This window comes from Marmota monax, unplaced genomic scaffold (genome assembly GCF_021218885.2).
Source record: "Marmota monax isolate L192 unplaced genomic scaffold, Marmota_monax_Labrador192_F-V1.1 WCK01_AAM20220418_F8-fsc00096, whole genome shotgun sequence".
Taxonomy (NCBI): domain Eukaryota; kingdom Metazoa; phylum Chordata; class Mammalia; order Rodentia; family Sciuridae; genus Marmota; species Marmota monax.
The window spans coordinates 5,379,843-5,400,435 of record NW_026695236.1 but is presented as its reverse complement, the minus strand read 5'-3'; the positions used below and the strand labels follow the sequence as shown (position 1 = coordinate 5,400,435).

The 20,593-nt window shown below is 35.8% G+C and overlaps 1 protein-coding gene across 13 annotated transcripts in view; it reads right to left on the bottom strand.

Annotated features, from left to right (window-relative positions):
* Dlg2 (discs large MAGUK scaffold protein 2) overlaps positions 1-20,593 on the bottom strand; it is a 2,050,987-nt gene that overhangs the window by 1,172,609 nt on the left and 857,785 nt on the right. The window contains exon 1 of one of the 13 annotated variants that reach the window (XM_058577385.1): positions 19,684-19,991. The exons of 10 other annotated variants lie outside the window; for them this stretch is intronic. In XM_058577385.1, the coding sequence (XP_058433368.1) occupies positions 19,684-19,785 (102 nt within the window). In that variant the 5' untranslated portion in view covers positions 19,786-19,991. Of the gene's footprint in view, positions 1-19,683; positions 19,992-20,593 lie in introns of those variants that run through there. 2 more of the 13 variants (XM_058577384.1, XM_058577389.1) reach the window with 2 other exon arrangements.

The following is a 20,593-nucleotide window of genomic DNA, read 5'->3' as shown; positions in this document are numbered from 1 at the left end:
ACATGCTGACATTGTTTTAGATACTTTGCAAGTATGTAATTTAATCCTCACAGTAGTGCAATACAGTAGATTTAAAATTATGTCTGAAATGAGAAAACCAAGATGCAGTCAGATTAAGCTATATGTTCAGGGCCACACAGGAATAAGCACAGAGCAAATATTCAAACCTCAGTCATTTAGATGATGAAATACAATGGATTCTTTTCATTCTAAGTAATTGTAAAAGACTCTGTACAATCTATCTACTGTCTCATATGTCTTGTGTGACTACACTCTAATTAAACTATTCTTTTATATTATATAACTATGCTTTTTATATTTATATCCCAAGATGTGCACCTGAAAAAAATTTAACATCTTTTAACATAAGCAATAAGATATCTGGAATTACTGACATAAACAAGAATCCCTTTAAATGTACATTGCTTTAAAAAGTATGATACAATTGGTTTCTAAAAGTCAGGTGAAATACTGTTGGATTTTTTTCTGCCATAATACATTAGTTTTGAATCCCTACATACATGCTAGATGGTTCTGAAAATACTTTATTATTCTAAGATTAAAAATAAAATTTTATCTTCTCATATGTATAGCATGGAACAGTCACTGATCTCTGTTGCACTGCTCTTTCTATAACTCATGATTTCCAGCCATTGTTCTGTAGATAAGATCTCATAGTCAAGGGGCTACTTACTATGACTCCTCCTTGACACAACCTTCTGTGCCCCCCTCCCAGCTCCTTTCTCTTCTAATCTCATTGCCCAAAATTCAGAATTCCTAAATTCCTGCTGACCTCAGTTGCACTTCTATATCCTGGGTTTCTTCTTGGGAAAAGTATCAAAGGATACTTTTTGTAGGCAATCAGATTGGTGTCATGAAAAAACAAATCAAAGAGAAATATATTTGACTCTTATATTGACTGTAAGGGCTAGGGGCATCCCCCTGAATTTCTCCAAATATTTGTTATGTAGGGACTTACTTTATTTGAAGAGCTAGGGTAAGGATTAGTAACAATGTCAACAATGTACCTAGGGCACAGGGAAACTACATTAACTGTTGGCTTTAATTTTGCTTCACATTAAGAAGCCTACCCAACAACAGAGTAAGTTGTCTGGTAAGGGAACAACCATTCTGTCACTAAAAGAACTTACAAAGGAGTATAGTGTGACCAATCATAAATACAAGGAAAATAATGGATGGCAGCAGAAATTCTTCTTATTCCAACATTCCTGAAGAATTTTCACCAGGTTTGGCTCTAACGTAGGTTCTGATGTCAAGCTTAGAGTCTGGTATAAGGAAGTTGCTCAAAAAAACGTTTGCATCCCACCTCTTGCATCGTTACCTTCTAGCTTGCTTGCTTTCCTAACAGGTTAGGCTCTGACTCAGTGCCTTTCCTGTTTGAGATATGCAATTCGAAAGAACTCCTTCTTTCTTTTACCCATTTTTTTTGAGGTGATAGGACAAAAGGACTTCATAACAGGCTGGCTTCCAAAATACTAATGATAGAAGTGATGGTCTATATTTGAGAAGATGCATGAACACCTTTGGGTCAAGTGGGCTGTACCACTTCCTAGCAATATGACACGAAAAGGGTTACTTAATCCACCCAAGTCTATTTCCTCATATGTAAAACGAGCTAATAACTATCTTATATGTTCATTTGAGTATTAAATACATTTGGCATTAAACACTTAGGACAGTTCTTACATGTAGTAGGCTTAAAATAAAAGCTGCTTTCTTCACTTTATTTGTTGTTAACATCTAACTCAGCAAGAAGAAATGAAAGCTGGTGAAATCTTACAATGTTTATTAAAGATGTTATCTTACCATTAATAGTGTCTTTTAACATGTGGTGATAAGATATAGTACGAACTAATAATATTTACCATATGCATTACTGTGTTAAGAGAAAACACTAAAGATAATATGGAGTACACTGAAATCAAACAGAGAAGTATCCAGTAAAGCCAATCTCAGAATATATAAATGGATACTAAGTATAAAAAAGGCAACAAAAAAATCTGTCTTCATTTTCATGGGTATTATGTAAAAATTAATTTGTACTGAGACATTTTGAGAATTCTTTTTATAAGATGAGAGAGACTCTGAAGTTAGAAAATGAAGTTACTCTGTGAGAAAATCTGATCGAATATGGTTAACTTAACTAACTTAACAACACAATAAGGTTAAAATTATTACTTTTAAGCCATATCATATAGTTTACCTCAGATAATATTTGCAAAAATCTACAAGGTTAACATTAATAGCCCCAAATTGCAAAGGAGAAAACAGACATAGAGGTTTAGTGTTCAAGATCATTCTTTGAATAGGAGCAGTGTCTGAATTTGAATGTTGAGCTGCTTTATTCCAAGCCCCCTCCTTTTGTTTGCCTCTTTGGCTATTACAAAAGACAAACAAGTTAACTTAGGCAAGGAAAGGCAGAGGCACCCACAGTATCAACTTCTGACCCCTGTGAGTCTATGCCCAGCCAGAAGCCTCAAGTCTGTCAGTGATGGAGACCCTAACATCACACTCCAGTCTCCCACTTAAACTTGCACCAAGACATATGTACCTGTCCTGGATCCTGGATCATCTCCAGTTCCTACTTCGCATTCTGGTGCTCAGGCTGTAAGACAGTCTGCTGTACACAACACCAGTAACAGGGCTGAGTCTGCACTGCAGACTGGGGCACAGCCACCTGAGTGGGGGCCTCTCATCTGTCTCTGGGATTCAGTCCCAACCCTGGTTGACCCTGGACCTTCTCCAGAACTCACAAGTTCCTGTTCTCAAGCCCTTTGCTTATTCTCATACATCTTTTTCTGTTGTGGAGTTTCATCAAGAGAGAAGACTCCTTTTATTTTCATGTCTGAATCTGAATCTCAGCTCTTCTCATTAACTTAAAACTGTAGATAAGTCACTCATTCTCTGTAATCTGAGGTTTCTGTTCCTTAACAAGAAAATTGGGATGTTTACTTCCAAGAGATAGTTTGAAGAAAACTGTCTAGCATAGCTCCTAACTCAATACTTAGTACTTTAGGACCTGAACCCTGACCACCATCTGTGGAGCTTGTCTCTTATGTCAATATTCCTTCTCTTGTACTCTTAGAAAGTGAAAAATGAAAGGGACTTCAGTAGTGTTTGAGTTCCTCCACTCTCTAACCCCTCATGTACACTTTTTTTTTTCCTAACTAATGATCAAACTGAGTCCCAGAAAACAGTAGAGCCGATTGTGGATTCTAAGTCTTAAAAGTCCTAATACTGGGCAATTTCCTTCATACCCCACTCTAGGTGTTCTCATTGTCTTTTCTCTCTGTGGCTTTGCCTAAGAATATGGAAAGGGCTTTCACTAGACCCTACAGACCTATCCAGATCACACACCATTTTTCTTCTATCTTTCTCTAAATGTTTCTTCAAATAATATTTGTCAATGACCTCTATCCTTCTTCTATTCATTCTCTCTAGAACTAACTACAATTTTGTTTTCATTTCTATTCTAATGGCATTATCAAATGCCACTTTTTATTTACTCTAATTAGTTATATATGATGGTAAAATGCATGCCTAGTGCCATTTTTTATTCAATAACTGTTCTTCTCTGCTATGCCCAGTGTCTACTATGGTAATTTTGATGCCTCATCTGCCTAGTGAGAATCTGGAATATACTATCCAATATGTCTTATATTTGCTAAGTGGATAATGAATGAATCATTAGTAACATCAGCTCCCTTACTCTTGAGATTCTCTCTTCACTTTATTTCTATAGTATTAAATCTCTTGGTCATCTTTGCTACACTTCCTCTTCCATGTACATCTCAAAATAGAAATTTTCAACCTGTTTCTCTCTACCTGCAGATACATACATACAGATTAACTATGAAATGGATTAATTCTTATTAATTGAGATAATCAACTTTTCCCAAAAAAGCTTTCATATCTGATTTATTTTTGTCCTCATAGTATCATTGAAACAGGGGCATTTATATTATACCTCTAAAGTACTTTGCCAAAAATGCTTGAAATTAAATTGTTTCCCACACTTGAAGGGGGCTTACTTTTTGAAGAAAATGTGCTTAAGCAGAACCCATAATTTCCCCCACATTATGACTGCTGAATGAGGTGTTCCTAGGCTTAGAGTCACTGAGTCATCTTTCTTTTGGAAAAAAAAAAATGAGTGTACGGTCTTTATAAAAAAGACTGTGCAGTGCCACGGTTTACATGAATCAGTTTTAACCGTGTTCATGGCAGTAGGGGTCACGTGATTTCTCTGAGGAATATCTCCAGGCCCTTACTTGTTCTAAATCATTGACCTTTTTTCCCTCAGATTAAATTTGAGCTAAGCCACAAAAATTGAAGCAGGTGGTTTCTACCCAGATAAACTATAGGGGCTGAAGCAAGTTGTTCCATAAATGAAGGAAGTAAATGTTTACCACCCACATAAGCAAGATTCAAGCAGTCTTCTTTCACAAATGTAGCCCCCCTCAGACAAAATAACATACCCAAAATTACAGTTTTCTCAAAACATTAATGTATAATCAGATAGTCCAGTCTCAGGGACTAGAAATTAATTTAGAAATTAAATTTGTTGACAATTAACAGAAGCAAATTATCCAAGTATTCAACTTTGAATAAGTAAGTTTAAATAAGAAAATGAAAATAATCTTTTAAACTAAGAATATCTTTAGAGTTCCTAAGTTATGTTTTTAGTTCCATTAAAGATTAAAAATGTATTAAAATATTATTATCAGTATTTAATGATGTGAGACATGTATGTATATATGTACTTATTTTGGTGAAATATATTCTCTAAAGTAATACATTATTTTATTGTTTTCTCCTCTGCTTTAAACAATGGTAATTATAGTAGCCCATATTTCTTAGCATATACTATATAAAATGCTTGTTTGATTTTATAATTTCATTTAATTCTTATGTGTTTTAACAAATCATTAGTATTTCCATTTGCACTTGAAGGCTAGTAATTAGAAATTTAAAACATTTTTCCAATTTCTCCACTGCTAATAAACGGTAGAAGTGAGTTTTTAATATGTCAAATTTGTAAAATATGCTTTCCTGTCTCTGTGCTACACTATCTTCACAGGGATCAGTTCCTAGGTAATGAGTTTACAAACCTAGGTTTTTATTTCCTTTTTCCTGCAAAGAATTTAAAAGAAAAAAACAATATTCACTTCAGAGTACATTACTCAATGTTAGGCAGACCTGGGTTTGAGAACGAATTTAGCTCATTTCTCTCAGTAAATGAATGGAATGATATCTATTTCCCTGGACCTCCATTTCCCCAGTGACAAAGGAAGATTACTACCTAGACCATCTTTCTTTCATATATACAGCAAATATTCATAAGCACTTACTATGTGCTAGGTATCATGCTGAACATTAGTGGTAGAATAATACATAAATAAGAGCAGGTCTTGGCCCTCATGTAGTATACAACCTAAATTTTCTACAGTTGGCCCAGAATTCACACCAGTATAATAATTTTAAAGTGTGGCGTATTTTGATATTCAAATTGCTCAACCACCATTGATCAGAGCTTTTACCAATTTATTCATTTTCTTATTTTCACAAATCACTCTCATCTCCCTCTATTTGATTGGTTCTTCTAGACAGAAGCCCTGCTTAACCTGAATCTATAGATAATTACTGTTTTATTCATTTACCTGTACATTTTTTATTGAAGTAGACATATGAACACATACACACATTTACATTCTCGCTTCTAGAAAGAATTTGATGTGGCTTGTTAGTTAATTTAAGAACTTTTTAGCTGGTTGCTTTTAGCAACAGTCTAACAGTTCTTCCTAGCTGGCCAGAAGAATTTCTTGATGAGAATAAAACATTCAAAGTAGTTTAGCTAATAAATGGAAAACAAATGAGGTTTAACCAGAAATAATTCCGGAGAATGTTACAGAAATTGGTAACTCTAGTAGGTATGGATAAGATAGTGGTGTTGAGAAGCTCACTAGACACTGGAGAATTTTCTGAGATCTCGTTTCCTTGGACCATTTTGTGGCTACATGTTTATAGTAAATCCAGGAAACTGGAGCAGTAAGGCCCAGGGACCTGGGGTCATACTGGAGCTAGACTTCATCCTATGAAGTAGCAGAGCAACTCCCCTTATAAATCCAACTACAAATCATTTGGTTCTCCCAAAGACACTGGACAACACCTGGATACTGAAGCTGTCTGATAGAAAAAATCTTTTATCATCTTATAAGCAATAAAAACAGCAAATCCCTTCCAGCTTCTAGAAAATTATAAATTGTTTTAATATGGATGTAAACAAACTCACAAAATATAGTTTACAGTGAAAGTTATGTTTACAGTTTGTCATGTATCCATCTATTCCCTCATCAAATACCTATCAACCAACTTGTAGATCTCAGTCTTAAGGATTGAGGAGATTCATTTATTTGTTCATTCCATGTATATTTATCAAATATCTAATTTTTCCTTCTGGTCTTATGAAGTGGAATTCAACATAAATTATGTGCAGCTAAAAACACCCTAAAAATAAGTATATTCAGAATCATAGAGGAGGCATGGAAAATTTAACAGAAAGTCAGGTCTTTCTTCTTTGAAGATAACACTGGGTTTCAATTGCTTATGTAATTTAAAAATTACAAAAACCAGTCATTCAATAAACATAATACATTGAGCATTTAGTATGCGGCAAGCACTACATTAGTACCTTGCAGTACTAATGTTCAAGATAAGTCCCTGACTCTGATAGCTAGTAATATTTAGAGCCTTCTGGCAATTTAGCTCAATATGATAGAAAGAAGTTCATGGCTCCATGGGAGCAGAGAGGACATGGTGGCCAGCAATGCCTTCCATGAGGGGATGACATAAACTGAATCCTGAAGGATAGGCATGGACACTATTAAAATTTCTTTGACCTCCCTCCTTGGAAAAAGTTCATACCACTATAAGCTATTGGGCAAATAAATGTAGAAGGCAATACTTAATTTATTTGCTAAATAAATCAATAGTGTTCTTGCTGGCAAGTAGAATGTTTATATGAAACAATTAAATAACAGTACAAAGTGATAGATGATTCAGAGCCAAAAGCAGTTACACAGAGTGTGCTTTCGTGGCTCTGAATAGTCATTGATGCCAGGGAAGAACTTCAGACTGTCAGTATGTCAAGACTATTTATTTGAAAGTATGCTAATGCAGATACACTGAGTACACCATTCCATTAATACCTTCTGAACAGCATACCAAAACACCTTGATAGATTCACTACAATTTAACATGGAATCCGATTAAGTGGAACTGAGTCTGGGATGGTTAATAAAGATCTTCAAAGCCACCATCATCTATGAGACACAACACCAAATCCTTATCATTATTATTCTGGGACTGAAGAAAATCATATTAGCAAATCTGCTTCTTCAGACAGGAAGTAAGAAAGCAATCTAGATATTTAACCAGCTGGAAAAAAAATTAAAAGCTGAACCTCTGCAAATCTATTTAAGTTCATTTATTATCTCTTAATTTACTGAAAATTCAGTTACATCAGAATAGAAGTTGCTGCACAGTTTTCCTAAACTGCTTCAGAGAGAAACTAAGTAAAATAAAACATCATCAATTAAATGTAAAGGGAAAAAACTACTAAACAACTACAAGAGAAAGTTTAGGGTTTCCCAGATAGTTCTCTTCCCTAAAGATGTTTATACAGAAGACTAACATACATCAAAGCCAAATGTTCATTCAAAATGGCACAACACCTAACTCTGTTAGTTTAAAACACATTTTGAGGTGTCTTTTTTTGGTAAAAAAAAAAATAGGAATTATATTTCTGTGTCCACATGAATAGAACAAAAAAAGTCTATAGGAGTCAGGTAATATCTAAAAATTAACCAGGCCTAACGAATATAGTCCCACAAGGAAATATCTAGACTTTGGTTGTTAGTAGAAAGCTGAGTGAAATCAGAACAACAAATATCTGACCCATAGGTCATTTTTACACATAAAGATTTTCATTTTTCAGGGAAAGATATATAATATGACACTTGAAAATCACTGAGGTTCTTGGCATGACATTAAAAGTATAAATAATGATAGTGAAATAGTGAAAGCAGACATGAAACTGATTTGACTGAAAGTAGGAAGTGAATATCCAGGTCCTGGACTCCTGAAGTGAGTTGTAAAGAATAAAAGATAAATCCATCAGTGCCTTCGGCGAGCCCAACAAATACTTCTATCTTTCCCAGGAGAACAGCAAACATTGTATTTCCAAGTTAGAAGTTGTCTATAAGAGGTTAGAAACCAAAGGAAAGAAGGAACTAATACCCTGAAGTCATTCACTCCTTCTGCCTTTACTGTCTGAAATGCACATCTGTCTTCCTTGCACAGGAGCAACTTCACTTGACTGGTATGCATTCTCTGAGGCCCTAGCACCATGTACCCTTCACTCTTCCAGATTCACCTCCATAATACACACTTAACTTTGACCACATCAGTCAGTGTTATGGGACAAGCATCAGTTCTTTCCACTTCTCTTTGTATCATATATTTTGGTTCTGTGCTTTGGAAGCCTGGTCAGTCCCTAGGAAATGCTTAACGGGGAACAAACAAGAAAAAGGGGGAATCTTCATGAGCTTGTAGTCCAAATTCTAGACTTAAACTTCAGTGCCACCACTATAGACTGTGTGACCTTAAGCAAGATTTAATTCTATAGGATGTCTATTAAAGGAACTTCAAAGGACAGCCAGTCAAGTCCCAATTAGTTATCTGATCACCTGAATATCCTGGAGAAGTGGACTTTAACCCAAGACTTGAATGTCTCTAGTGAAGAGAATTTTCAACTCAATGTGATTTAGTTTCCTCATTTGTAAAATACCGTCCTCCTAGAGCTATTGAAGAACAAAAGATTCACTTGTTTCAGAATGCTATATAAATGAAAATGATAGACATTATTTTAAATATGAACAAAATCAAGATTGGGGGTTCTTTCTAGCTAGTCATATATAGACATTACAAAAGGTAAGTCCTCTCTGCAGCAAGAAAATATACAACCCCCATTTACAGCCTCTGAAACTCTATGACCACCTTCATCTGAGATCTAAGGTGTAGGCTTTTGAAATCTAGTTGTTGAAATTCAACTTGCAACTTTATTGGATGAACAAAGGTATAGTTTGTGTAGTCATAATTTCCTATTTCCGCAGAGCTATTTTTTTCCTCCTCACAAACTTTTCAAGATAAAAATTTAAAACCTTAGAGCTTTGAAGGATGCCTTCTCTCCCTTCAGCCAAAACAGGCATCCGGTTTCTACAATAAATGAGATCATAGCATCCCCACTCATACTGCCATAGATAAGAACCTGTCAGCATTTTCATTATAAAACCTTTTTTCTTCCCTCTGGCTTAAGAGACCAACCACAGCAATTTGCTGGGGAAATAGCTCCAGCAAAGGGCAATGAACAAGGCTCAAGCACAGAGAGAAAACTGTTTTCATTTTACAGAACTCAGAAAAAGTTTATTTGGGAATTAGGAAGCCTGAAGAATCCCAAAGACTATTTCTTTTGGATGATTATTTGGCCTTTTAAATAAAGAAAATAAGGTTTACTGATATTTAAAATTAAAGTTTCTCAGGCAGATGTTAGAAAAAGAATTATCTACTTAGATTCCTTCAGGCATGAACATCTCTGGTAACAAAGCTATAACAACACACATGATTCTGAGTGTGTGCTCACCTGGAAGGCACTCTGGGGGCCAGAAGGATCTTCTCACAGATTCTGAGATGAAATCATGGGGCAAGGAAAGTTATGTCAGCACTACTTCAAACAAGAGAAAATGGGATATATCCATAATATGTTAAGAATGATATATAAAATCTTCCCTAGCAAAGTGATGGCAGTTATTACATACTCAGTGAAGGATACAGTTAGTATCAGATCTGATTCACATACTGAACTCTCTTCTTTCATGCTCCTGAGTCATACATGTCAAAGTGAAAAAGTTTTGTGGACTATTTCATACTATCCCAACACAAATAAAAGTAAAATGGAAAGGAACTGTGAGGATACAGAGAGAAATAAAACTAGAATTTATTTAATAGATAGTATATAACAGATATTGTATTCGTTGCTTTCTAATTTGTCTGGTGTAACAAACTCACTAACTATATATTATCTCCATAATATAGATGAGAAAACTGAAACTCAGGCAAAAGAGCTTCCCTAAGGTCAGAGATAATACCAATCTCTACCTTCAGGACTTGAGACCTACTTCTGTTTACCTGCCCAAGTCTCCAGACTTAACCAGTATCTCTGCTTGGTCTAGATAGGACAGAGCAGAATATAATCTAATGTTCCCTTCTCTGTTTCCATTGTCCCTTCCCACTTCTGTCCAAGGAAAAAGAGCACATTCTATGTCATGCCACTACTTTCTGATATCTTTTTCTTTAAGCTTTTCCAAAAAAAAAAAAAAAGTTGAACCATAGAGCTCAATGGTAGATTTGACTCCAAAGCCAACTCGTTTTCCTTTCTAACCTAGAATAATAATTTAGAAAGCCCAGATTACATTTAGTCACCTTGAAAAAGATGAAGAGAAGCAATACATAGAAATATGTAGCTTCTGGTTTTGTTTCTGTGGAGAAACCTGACAAATATTACCCGTGTCTGAACTGGTTCCCATTATTATGCAGGGCAAAGTCCTAAGATCTGTAGTCAGCAAGCTGGAGACCCAAGAGAGCCAATATACAGTTCTAGCACCAGTACAAAGACCTGAGAATCAGTAAAGCTGGTGGTATAAATACCAGTCTGAAAGACTGCAGGATCAAAACCCAAGATAATGCTTCACTTCAAGTTCAAAGGCAAGAAAACACCTGTGCTCCAACTCAACACAGGCAGGAGGAGTTCCCTCTTGTTCAGTCTCTCTGTTCTACTCAGGTCTTCAATTGGTTGAATAAGTTGCATACGTATTAGGGAGGGCAATCTGTTTTATTCAATCTACCAATTCAAATTTTAATCTCATTCAGAAGCAACTTTCAATTGTCATAGTAATATTTGACCAAGTCTCTAGTCACCACATGGCCCTATCAAGTTGACAAAAAATGATCCACCACACCAGAGTTAGACATATTCTATATTTCAGAGAACATGATCTCTAAGAAGTTTAATAACATAAGAGGTCCTCTGAGGCAAACTGTTAAGGGAAAATGATAAAAGAGCAATAACAAAATATGCAACCTTTATTTTTTTCACCCATTCATTCAGTAAACATTTATGGACAAATCTATTTCTCACACATTCATTCAGCAAATATTTATTGACCGTCTTTTTGTGGAACAGAAACAGCTCTACTTGCTAGATTTTTAAGGAACTCTTCTAAATCTTAAGATATATAGTCTCTGGTTCTGTTGAGCTCACAGTTCAGATGGGCAAACAGACAAGTAAATGGAACTTACAATGAATAGTACAATTAAGGTGCAAGCATTAAGTAGGAGGTGCCATAGGAGTCCAGGGGTGATTTTTAGTTCAGGAGGGACTGTGGTGATTTCACTAAATGGGCCTTGGATTATGACCTGGTATCCAGGAGTGACTACAACGCAAAAGGCCCCATAAAATGTGTGAGCATTTCAGGATCCTGATTTTGATGACTCAACACTCGTTTGTATGAACATATTTTAATGGTAGCATAACAGTAAACCCTTCTTAATTTTAATATTTAGTTTTTTATCCTCATTTTTTTAACCTATGATTAGTTTTAAAAGAACTTGAACTGGCAAGAATACTTTATCAAAAGTGACACAAGGCCCATGTAGCCTACTTGTTTGAGACTAGCAAAGCACCTGTTTCACTCATAAACTCATTTTTCATTTTCTCCTTCTGGGTCAATTTTAATCTAGGAATATTTGGGGGAGTGTAATTATGTAAACTTCTGGATTCTCCCTTTTAGAACATTAAAACACTTTAATAATATGTAGATAGATCAAAATTTACCTCATTTACTGATGGATAAATTTCAAATTACTTTACTGAACCCTATTCTATTGACAATTTCCACTTTCTTCACCAGCATGCATAGTGGCTTATGAAAGGCAAAGGAAAGAAACACACATTAAGTATTCACCACAGACAGACATTGTGCTAAATGCTTCCATATGCAGTATCTCACTTAATTATTTTAATAGTCCTTCAAGGAGGGTGTTATTTTTCCTGCTTCCTAGACATGAAACATGTAAAATTCTTTCATTATCTTGACTCTCAGAACTTCTAGTTCTTAGTTAGAGTTCATGACACAGAAAGAAGGACATTGAGTTAGAAATTAGGAGACCTAGTTACAGCTATGACTTGCTGTGTGACCTTGAGTAAGGCACCTCCTGTCTATATGATTTAGTAACCTCTTGTGGAAAATGAGAGCATAAATACTATGAAAAATGGTGTGCTGCATCAAATTTCTCTAAGAAGAAATAGCTTGTCCAACAAGGCTGAATTCACTGATAAGTGCGCCTTGCATTCAAATTCAGCTGTCTTCCCAGAAATGTGAGTGTAAATGATATTTTTTGCAAGTTGTAAGAAGGAACCTGTTATTTGAAAGAGAACTACATTTATTCTGGAAATAAGCATAGGCTATTGATCTGAACCACTCAGGCTTGAATTTTGGCTTCATTACTTAGGAGTTGTGTGACTTTGGGAATGTTGACAATTTCAGCAGAGATTCATGGTTCAGTTTCCCCACAGGTATCATCAGGATAACTAATATACTCATCTCAAAGGGTTACTGTGAGGATAATTGAGGTGACATTTGCAAAGCATGGAAAATTATCTGGTAAGTGATAACAAGTCAGCATGTATGTTAGTACAGAGACGAATGCTCCCATAATGTAAATAGACATTCCTTTAATGTATCCATTTTGAACATTTGGAATTTTTTAATACTAGATATTCTGCTCTCCCAACCTGCGTACTGGCAATTGAATTCAGGGTTATTCTATTCCAGGCTGGCCTGAAACTTACATTCTGCCTGCTGCAGCTTTCTGAGAGGCTGGGATTATAGATGTGTGCCGCTGCACCCAGCACTGAATACTGGACTGAAGAATTTAAGATGAGACACATCAATATAGTCATGAGATTTCTATTAACATACAGTTTAACAAAGTTTTAATTCTATATACAAGAGAATAAGCTAGATTGTCTTTTATTAATAAATCCTTATGGTATAGAATGAAACAATTTAAAGCTTGAGAATGCAGTGCAAATTTATACAGTCATCTTTAAAATAAATGTCGCAATAACAATCATCAAGCAAAATTAAAGAATATTGATAGTAATTTTATTTATTCTATCCTATCCAAAATAATTTCAAGTTCAAAAAGGATTTATTCCTTAACATGGTAATTTTGATTTATTTTTAACAGTAGAAAATGTGGGAGAAAACTAAATATCCAAAGATAAGGACAGCTAACTATCATAGAGCTATTAAAATATGTTTGCAAAGGCTAACATAAATTAATATATTCATATGCAAAGCCAATGTAATAACAACTACATTTCTCAAATAACCTATATATATAGACCAAGAAGAACAAAAACTATACATAAAAATATTACCAATTTTATATCTAATCCTCTGGGACTATATGTGTTTTCTAAAATTTGTTTTCTTTTTGAATTTGTTTTTCTAATTTATTTCAACAACATATATTACTATAAAGTAAAAACAAAGAATAATCCAAAAATTTATTTTTCAATATTCAAAATACTGAGAGGAAATATGTCCTACCAATAGCAGAAATATACACACTGATATATCAATTGATGAATCTTCTAGAACCATAACTTTTACAACAATGTTGGTCTTATTCAAATAAAGGAAGGAGCAAACAAAACCACTTCTCTGTGCAAACTTCCTAAGCAGGAAAAGCACATCTGGAAGAGGTGTAGGAAACCAGAAGGTTGCAGGGAACTGTCCACCAGGGAGGTGCTGACAGTCTCTCTGTTCTTGGGAGAGTATAAGAGCACCCTCTAGAGTTAGGAACCCACAACCCACTGCCCCTTCTTTCTCCTTTCTCTTCACATCATCCTATGCTATTCTCCCTTCTTCCCTATCTCCTTTCTCTGCTTGCCTAAAAACTATGGAGATTGGAATAAATACACTTGTAAAGCACCTAAAATAGTGCTTAGGTATTTGATCAAAACAAATTATTTTTCTCCTTCCTTCCCTTTACCTCTGTAGTAGCTGGACCCATCTTTTTTCAATTCCTTCTTCTTTTTCCTATTTTTGCCCATTTTAACTTTCTCCTTACTCTCTTCCTTTTGAGGAGTCACTATGTAGAAAAAGCAAAGCTGTTTTCTACATATGATTTCTTTCCTTTGAGTAGAGAAGTTTCAGATGTCCAAACATTCACTGGAAAAAGCAGATTATAGGATTTTACAACATTTTCAAAACTTTTCTCTATATTACTACATCAAAGAGGATATTAAAGGCAAATGTTTTGGCCTAAGGACTTAGTCGTTTGATTTAATGGTTTGAACAAATGGCTATTGGGAAAAAAAGAGAGGTTACCTAAAGTTTAAACCATATCTTTTTAAAAAAATTTTATGAGTGTGCATATTTATATTATAGACAAAAGGTATACAACATGCTTTGTTATACCTACTGAAATGATTACTACAGTCAATACAATAAACATTTCTATTATCTTACAGTTAGTTACCTTATATAAGAGCATATAAAAACATACATGTACATACATGTGTGCACATATACATATGTGTACACACACAGGCACACAACACAACTTCTTTATTTATCTGTTTATGGACCCATAGATTGATTCCATGTCTTGGCAATTAGGAACACTGTGCAATTAACATGAGGGGGCAGATATCTCTATGAGGTGCCACTTCCACTTCCTTTGATATATGTCTGGAAGAAGGATTGATAGATAATCGGTAGTTCAAATTTTGTACTATAAGAAACTTCCATACTCTATTATTTTTTTCCAGTACTGGGGGTTGAAACAAGGAGCACTCTACAGCTGAGTTATACCCTCACCTCTGCCCTTTTTTATTTCTTTATTTTGAGACAGGTTCCTGTTAAGTTGCTTATGACATTGCTACTTTGCTTAGGCTAGCCTCAAACTTATAATCCTCCTGCCTCAACCTTCCCAGTTGCAGGAATTACAGATGTTTGTCACCACACTCATCTTCCTTACATTTTTTAAAAAATAATGGCTGCATATATTTACATCACTACCAACAGTGTACAAGATTTCCTTTGTCTCCACACCCTTATCAACACTTGTTGTTGCTTATCTTTTTGGATAGTCATCCTGACAGATATGAGGTCATAGCTTATTGTGGTTTTGATTTGCATTTCTCTGAAGTCTAATGGTGTTGAGCATTTTGCCATGTATCCTTTTTCAAGAAATTTCTACTCTGGTCATTTGTCCAATTTTAGCCTGAACTATATTTCAATTACACCTTTCTTTTAAATCAAGAAAGCAAACAAATCATTGTAGAGAAACTTTAAAAATTACTTTTAGTATATTAAGAAAAATTATAAATAGCCTTCCTTTTCTGTTCTTTTTGCCTGGATATGTTGATGACTAGAAGTGGAGGGTAAGAGCAGGAGGACACACAGGAACTACTAATCTTAGTGATGCAGCTATGCACAAGATAAAGAAAAGAGAAATGATATAAAGGCTGGAACTTAAAATTACATTTAGAATATGAATCTCCATAGGTGAAGAAAACAGGTGAAGGTAAAGCTGATGTCTGTTTTCTGATCATGACACATAAATTACTATGAAAGGAAAAAAAGTAGTCTTTTAGACATCCTCCTTTTCCATGGAAAGTTCATTTCCATAAATTGTGATGTTTAATAATAGCAATGAACTGGGGGAAAAGAGGATTGCTATAATGGTAAAACTCTTTAGATCCAAGATATTTTAGCTTTTCTTAAGAGACTTAAAGTCAGGTTGCTGTGGGTACTCTGTACTTTAGGGGAAAAAAAAAGTGGAATTGCTTCCATCAATATACTCAGAATTTCTGGAAGAAAGTAATGGTGTCATATTTACATTTGCATCTGTAACATTTATCACAGTGCCTAGGAGATAGACTAGCAGAGAAAGACACTGCATATTTAGTCACAAGTCATATAGTCAGTTAACTAAACAGAATCATAGCCAACATGCAGCAAGAAGGGCCCTAGAGATAACAAGTGACAAACTAATTTGGGGGTTCTACTTTGAATGTTCAAATTGCTGAGCATCCTTCAAACCATTAATAGGTTTGGGATAATAAGAACAGACAGTTTTTGTATTTTTGAAACAGACTGACCTACACATAAACATGGTTTTAGACTTTGCCATGCTAAGTATCTTATATGAAAGAAAATAAATATCCTTCATAATAATCTCATTTTCATGCTTCCTAGGGAAATAGTGCAAGGAATGTAAGTTTTTGGAAGCTCCTTATTGTCATATAGCTTAAAGATTTGGTTGAAGTCATTATGATTTATTTTTCTTTAAATCAGTATTGCAAATAATATAGCCATCTGCCATATAATTTAACTTTGAAATCATAGAGAACAAGGCCAGTTATGGTCATGATACCAGTGTCTGGCTTTTTGTGAATATTTATTGATTGAGTTTGGAACAACAGTGTCAGTTTTGCATGATTCTAATAAATATACTTCATTTTGTAAATGTTCTACTAAGATGTAATATGTATCCATATGAATAGTCAGACTAGAATAAAGAAAGGCAACTCTAAGAAAAATGGTTGAGCTCAAAACAACTATTTTAGCTGTTTAGTTTTGAACATGTATTTATTTTAATATTCTAGGTTCCTCTCAGAAGTGATAAGCCCCTTAGTAGAGCTATGAAAATAACCATGACTTATATAAAAGCACCAATCACTTAATAAATCAATATATTCTAAGCACTGCATGTACCTCATTTAAATTTTCAGCCTCATAATAACATAATAATATGTAAGAAAGTAGTTATCTCTGTGGCCATTTTATATACGAAGAAACTGAGATTTAAGAGAAATCACATACTTAGAAAATGTGAAATCTACTTTTGAAATGTTGTTTCACATTTTGCATAAGCAAGTTTTCTACATTATATTTTGTTGCTTCTGACATATAGTGTTAAAGAACTTCACTAGAGAAAAGCTAGAGTAGAAATTTCTAGTACTATTTTCATATTTAAGATTCTAAGGAAGAAGCCTTTCATTAACCAGTTCATAATTAACCATCTGGGAATTACGGTTATTTTAATTGATACCATTACATAATGATTTTAAGAATTATCATACCAAATACTTGGCTAGAACCTCTCAAAATATTTTTTTTTCATAGAATTAATTTGTTTTCCAAAGATCAGTGTCAACCAACATACTCTACTTAGATGTTTCATCCTACTGACATGAATCTCTCACAGAAAATGAATTTGTTAAACCAGAAAACTAAAAGCAAGCCAGGCATGGTGGCACATGCCTGAAATCCCAGTGGCTCCAGAGGCTAAGTAGGAGAATAGCGAGTTCAAAGCCAGCCTCAGTAACGGTGAGGCACTAAGCAACTCAGTGAGACTCTAGACAGTCAAATATAAAAAAGGACTGGAAATGTGGTTCAAGTGGTTGAGTGCCCCTTATTTCAAAAACAAACAAACAAACAAACAAACAACAAAAAAAAACAAAAAAACAACAACAACAACAACAAAAAAAACACCCTAAAAGCAAGAGAACTAAAAAGAAGTTAAACTACCCAGCTTCTTAAAAAAAAAGTGCATGCTAATAATTGTACCAATTTGCTCCAATATGGTTTGAAAGTCAGGGGAAAATATAAACTTATTAAATAAAACTTATTAAAATAAAAACTTATTTTAAAATGAACTTAAAAGAGTTAAATGTATATTTAGCAACATTCTCCATACCAACAGTTTATCTTATTTGATTATTAGCTTGTGTTTAATTTCCCTGGATAAATAATTCACCTTTGTTACTAAGCATTTAGGTCTGCAAAAAAATTCCCATAAGTTCATGGGAATGGATTTTACACAGTAGCTATTGCTTATGCTTCTCTAAGTGCAATTAGAAAAGAGAGTGCATAGAAGAGTGTGGGAGGAGTGGCAAGTTGAATAGGGAGTTCAGTTATTGGTGCTGTTCATTCATGTACATCTTGCTGACAGTGACTAATACATGAACCTTCAGCAATTCTAAGATCTCTTTGAGGGTTTCAAAAGAATTATCTAGCTTCTCTTTAGTAGGATTTTTTTTTTTCTGTGTTGGGGATTTAACCCAAGGCCTCATAAATTCTGGGCAAAAATTCTACAACTGAACTACATCCCCAGTCCATGAGTAATAGTTTTTAAGCTGAAGATAAGGTGCAAAATGTCATAATGAGTAAAACTTGTATAAATATTTGGCAATAACTTTTACCATTAAAGGATTTTATAAAAGACTTCATCAAAGAATGTTAACCTAAAGGGGTCTCAGAAATCACCTCCTAAACCTCAGGCCCCAAGAGAAGAGAAAATTCTCTAGGCACAGTAGGTACAAGACAATCCGGACTCCCAATTTTTCCATTAAGCCTACACCTTCTCTGAGCACTAGCCGAGTCGAAGTTGAATGTGTATGTTTCATTAACTTTACTGCCTAAGGTGCTTACCAACTGTCCAATTCAGACTCTGGTGTTATCTTTCAGAACAATGGGAATTGTGTGACTTTTATTCACTTATGGAAGTGAATTTTTAGTTATTTCAGATGAAGAGCTCTCCCTCTATCTCCCCCCACCGCACCTTAGAGAGTTATCATAATAGCCACAAGAAATGTTCTATATAAACAAGCTGAAGGAACATAATAGCTTTCCAAAATAAGAAGTAAAGACTTCTACCTAGGAGCAAGGGATATGTACTCAGTCTACTCACGGACTGACTTTTCAAATGGCAAGTTTGGTGCATCTTTTTCAGAGAGTGCATCCTCAGGTGCAACAAGAAAGCTCTATTAATATATTTTAGAGAAGGAGCAATGAATGGTAACTTGCTTCAAAAAACGTCAAACCTCATTTCCTTGTGAATACCAATCCCCTTTGCAAAAACCCAGGGTAGGACAGTTATTTGGTACAAACTTTACTAGGAACTGTGGCACCTCTTGATAAAATTTTTGTTTATTTCAAATGGACAATCAATTAGGGCTAACCATGATCTTAGCTACAGATTTTCATTTAAAACAGAAATAAACTCAACATCTTTAAAAGTGCTAAATCCCAAACTGATGTGTTGAATTTCATCTGGACTACATCTACCACCTCAGTTACTCTTGCCTGTGGGCTGGCTCCAGGTGGTGGTGATCTGTGATGAGTTTAGCTTTCAAATCAGCGTCTAGGAGCTCAGGCACTAGCTAAATGTATAATGAGATCGCAAGAGAAGAGACACCTAAGGCGCCCCCTTTCCAAGGAGTATCTGCTCTCACAGCCTCTCTTAGAGACAGGGTACTGTCACCACCGGGTCATCATCCCTACACTGGACGATGAAAAATCATTGGGTTCTCCAGTTTCCCAGACCCAGCCGGCTCCTGCGAGGACAACACAGCGAAGCTTCTGTCATTCTCCCAACAGCTAGACACATAAATAAACAACAAAAGGAATTGTTTGCTTCCCCATGGGAGGCAGCATGCATTAAAAAGACACGAACCCCTCGTCCTACCTTGCATCCAAACATCAACGACAGAGTGTTGTTGGTGCAAGCAACTTTGCAGTGGCAAATCATTGGTGTAAAACAGTCAGGGTCCTTAACAACAGGGCACATTCCTTCCGGGCTGCGACAGTGGCAGCTCGCTGGGGGACCCGCACACGGTGCTCGCCCAGCACATGCAGCGAGAGCCTAGACCAAGCGGCCGCTTCGGTCGCTGCCCCCTGCGCCCGGCGCAGCCATCCTGGAGCTCAGGTGGGAAGCAATGCTGCGGGCAAGTACCAAGCGTCTTGGGGGTCTCCCTTCCCTGGGGAATAAGGCGTGGGGGGGGGGGGGGTAAGGGACAGCAAGAAGGATTTCTCCCCCTATTAATTTGCGGAAGGTAAAATTAAAAAAAAAAGAAAGAAAGAAAGAAAAAAGAAAAAGAAAAATAAGGAGGAGGAAGAAAGAAAGAAAAAAAAAGGAAAGAAAAAGAAAAAATCCCATAAAAATAAAAGGAAGCGAGGCGCTTAGAGGAGGGTTCAAAGGAGGTGGGGCAGTATTAGCATGTAAAAGGATGTGCCCGCCTACTCGCCCCAGTCACACAAGATTGCCATGCGAGCTTAAGGGGGCTGAAATTATTCCCTCCGTGTGGGGTGGCTGGGGGACGTACTGCAGCTCCCGATTTGGTAAAAAGCCAGTGGCTTGCTGCAATCCAGAGTCACCGTGGGGAGCGCTGGCCGGGCAAGTGGGGTGGGAGGGAGGGGCGGAGAGAGGGATGGAGCTTGGCGTTCGCGGGCGCGCTCGGTGCCACCTAGGCGTCCCTGGCGTAGGCGCGCGGGCCTCCCTCCACTGATGTAACCCTGATACCACACTATGCCCGGATCACTATTGCCGCCAGAGTGTAGACAACCTGGGAGACTGAGTTCCTGGGTAGGCAGGCCTG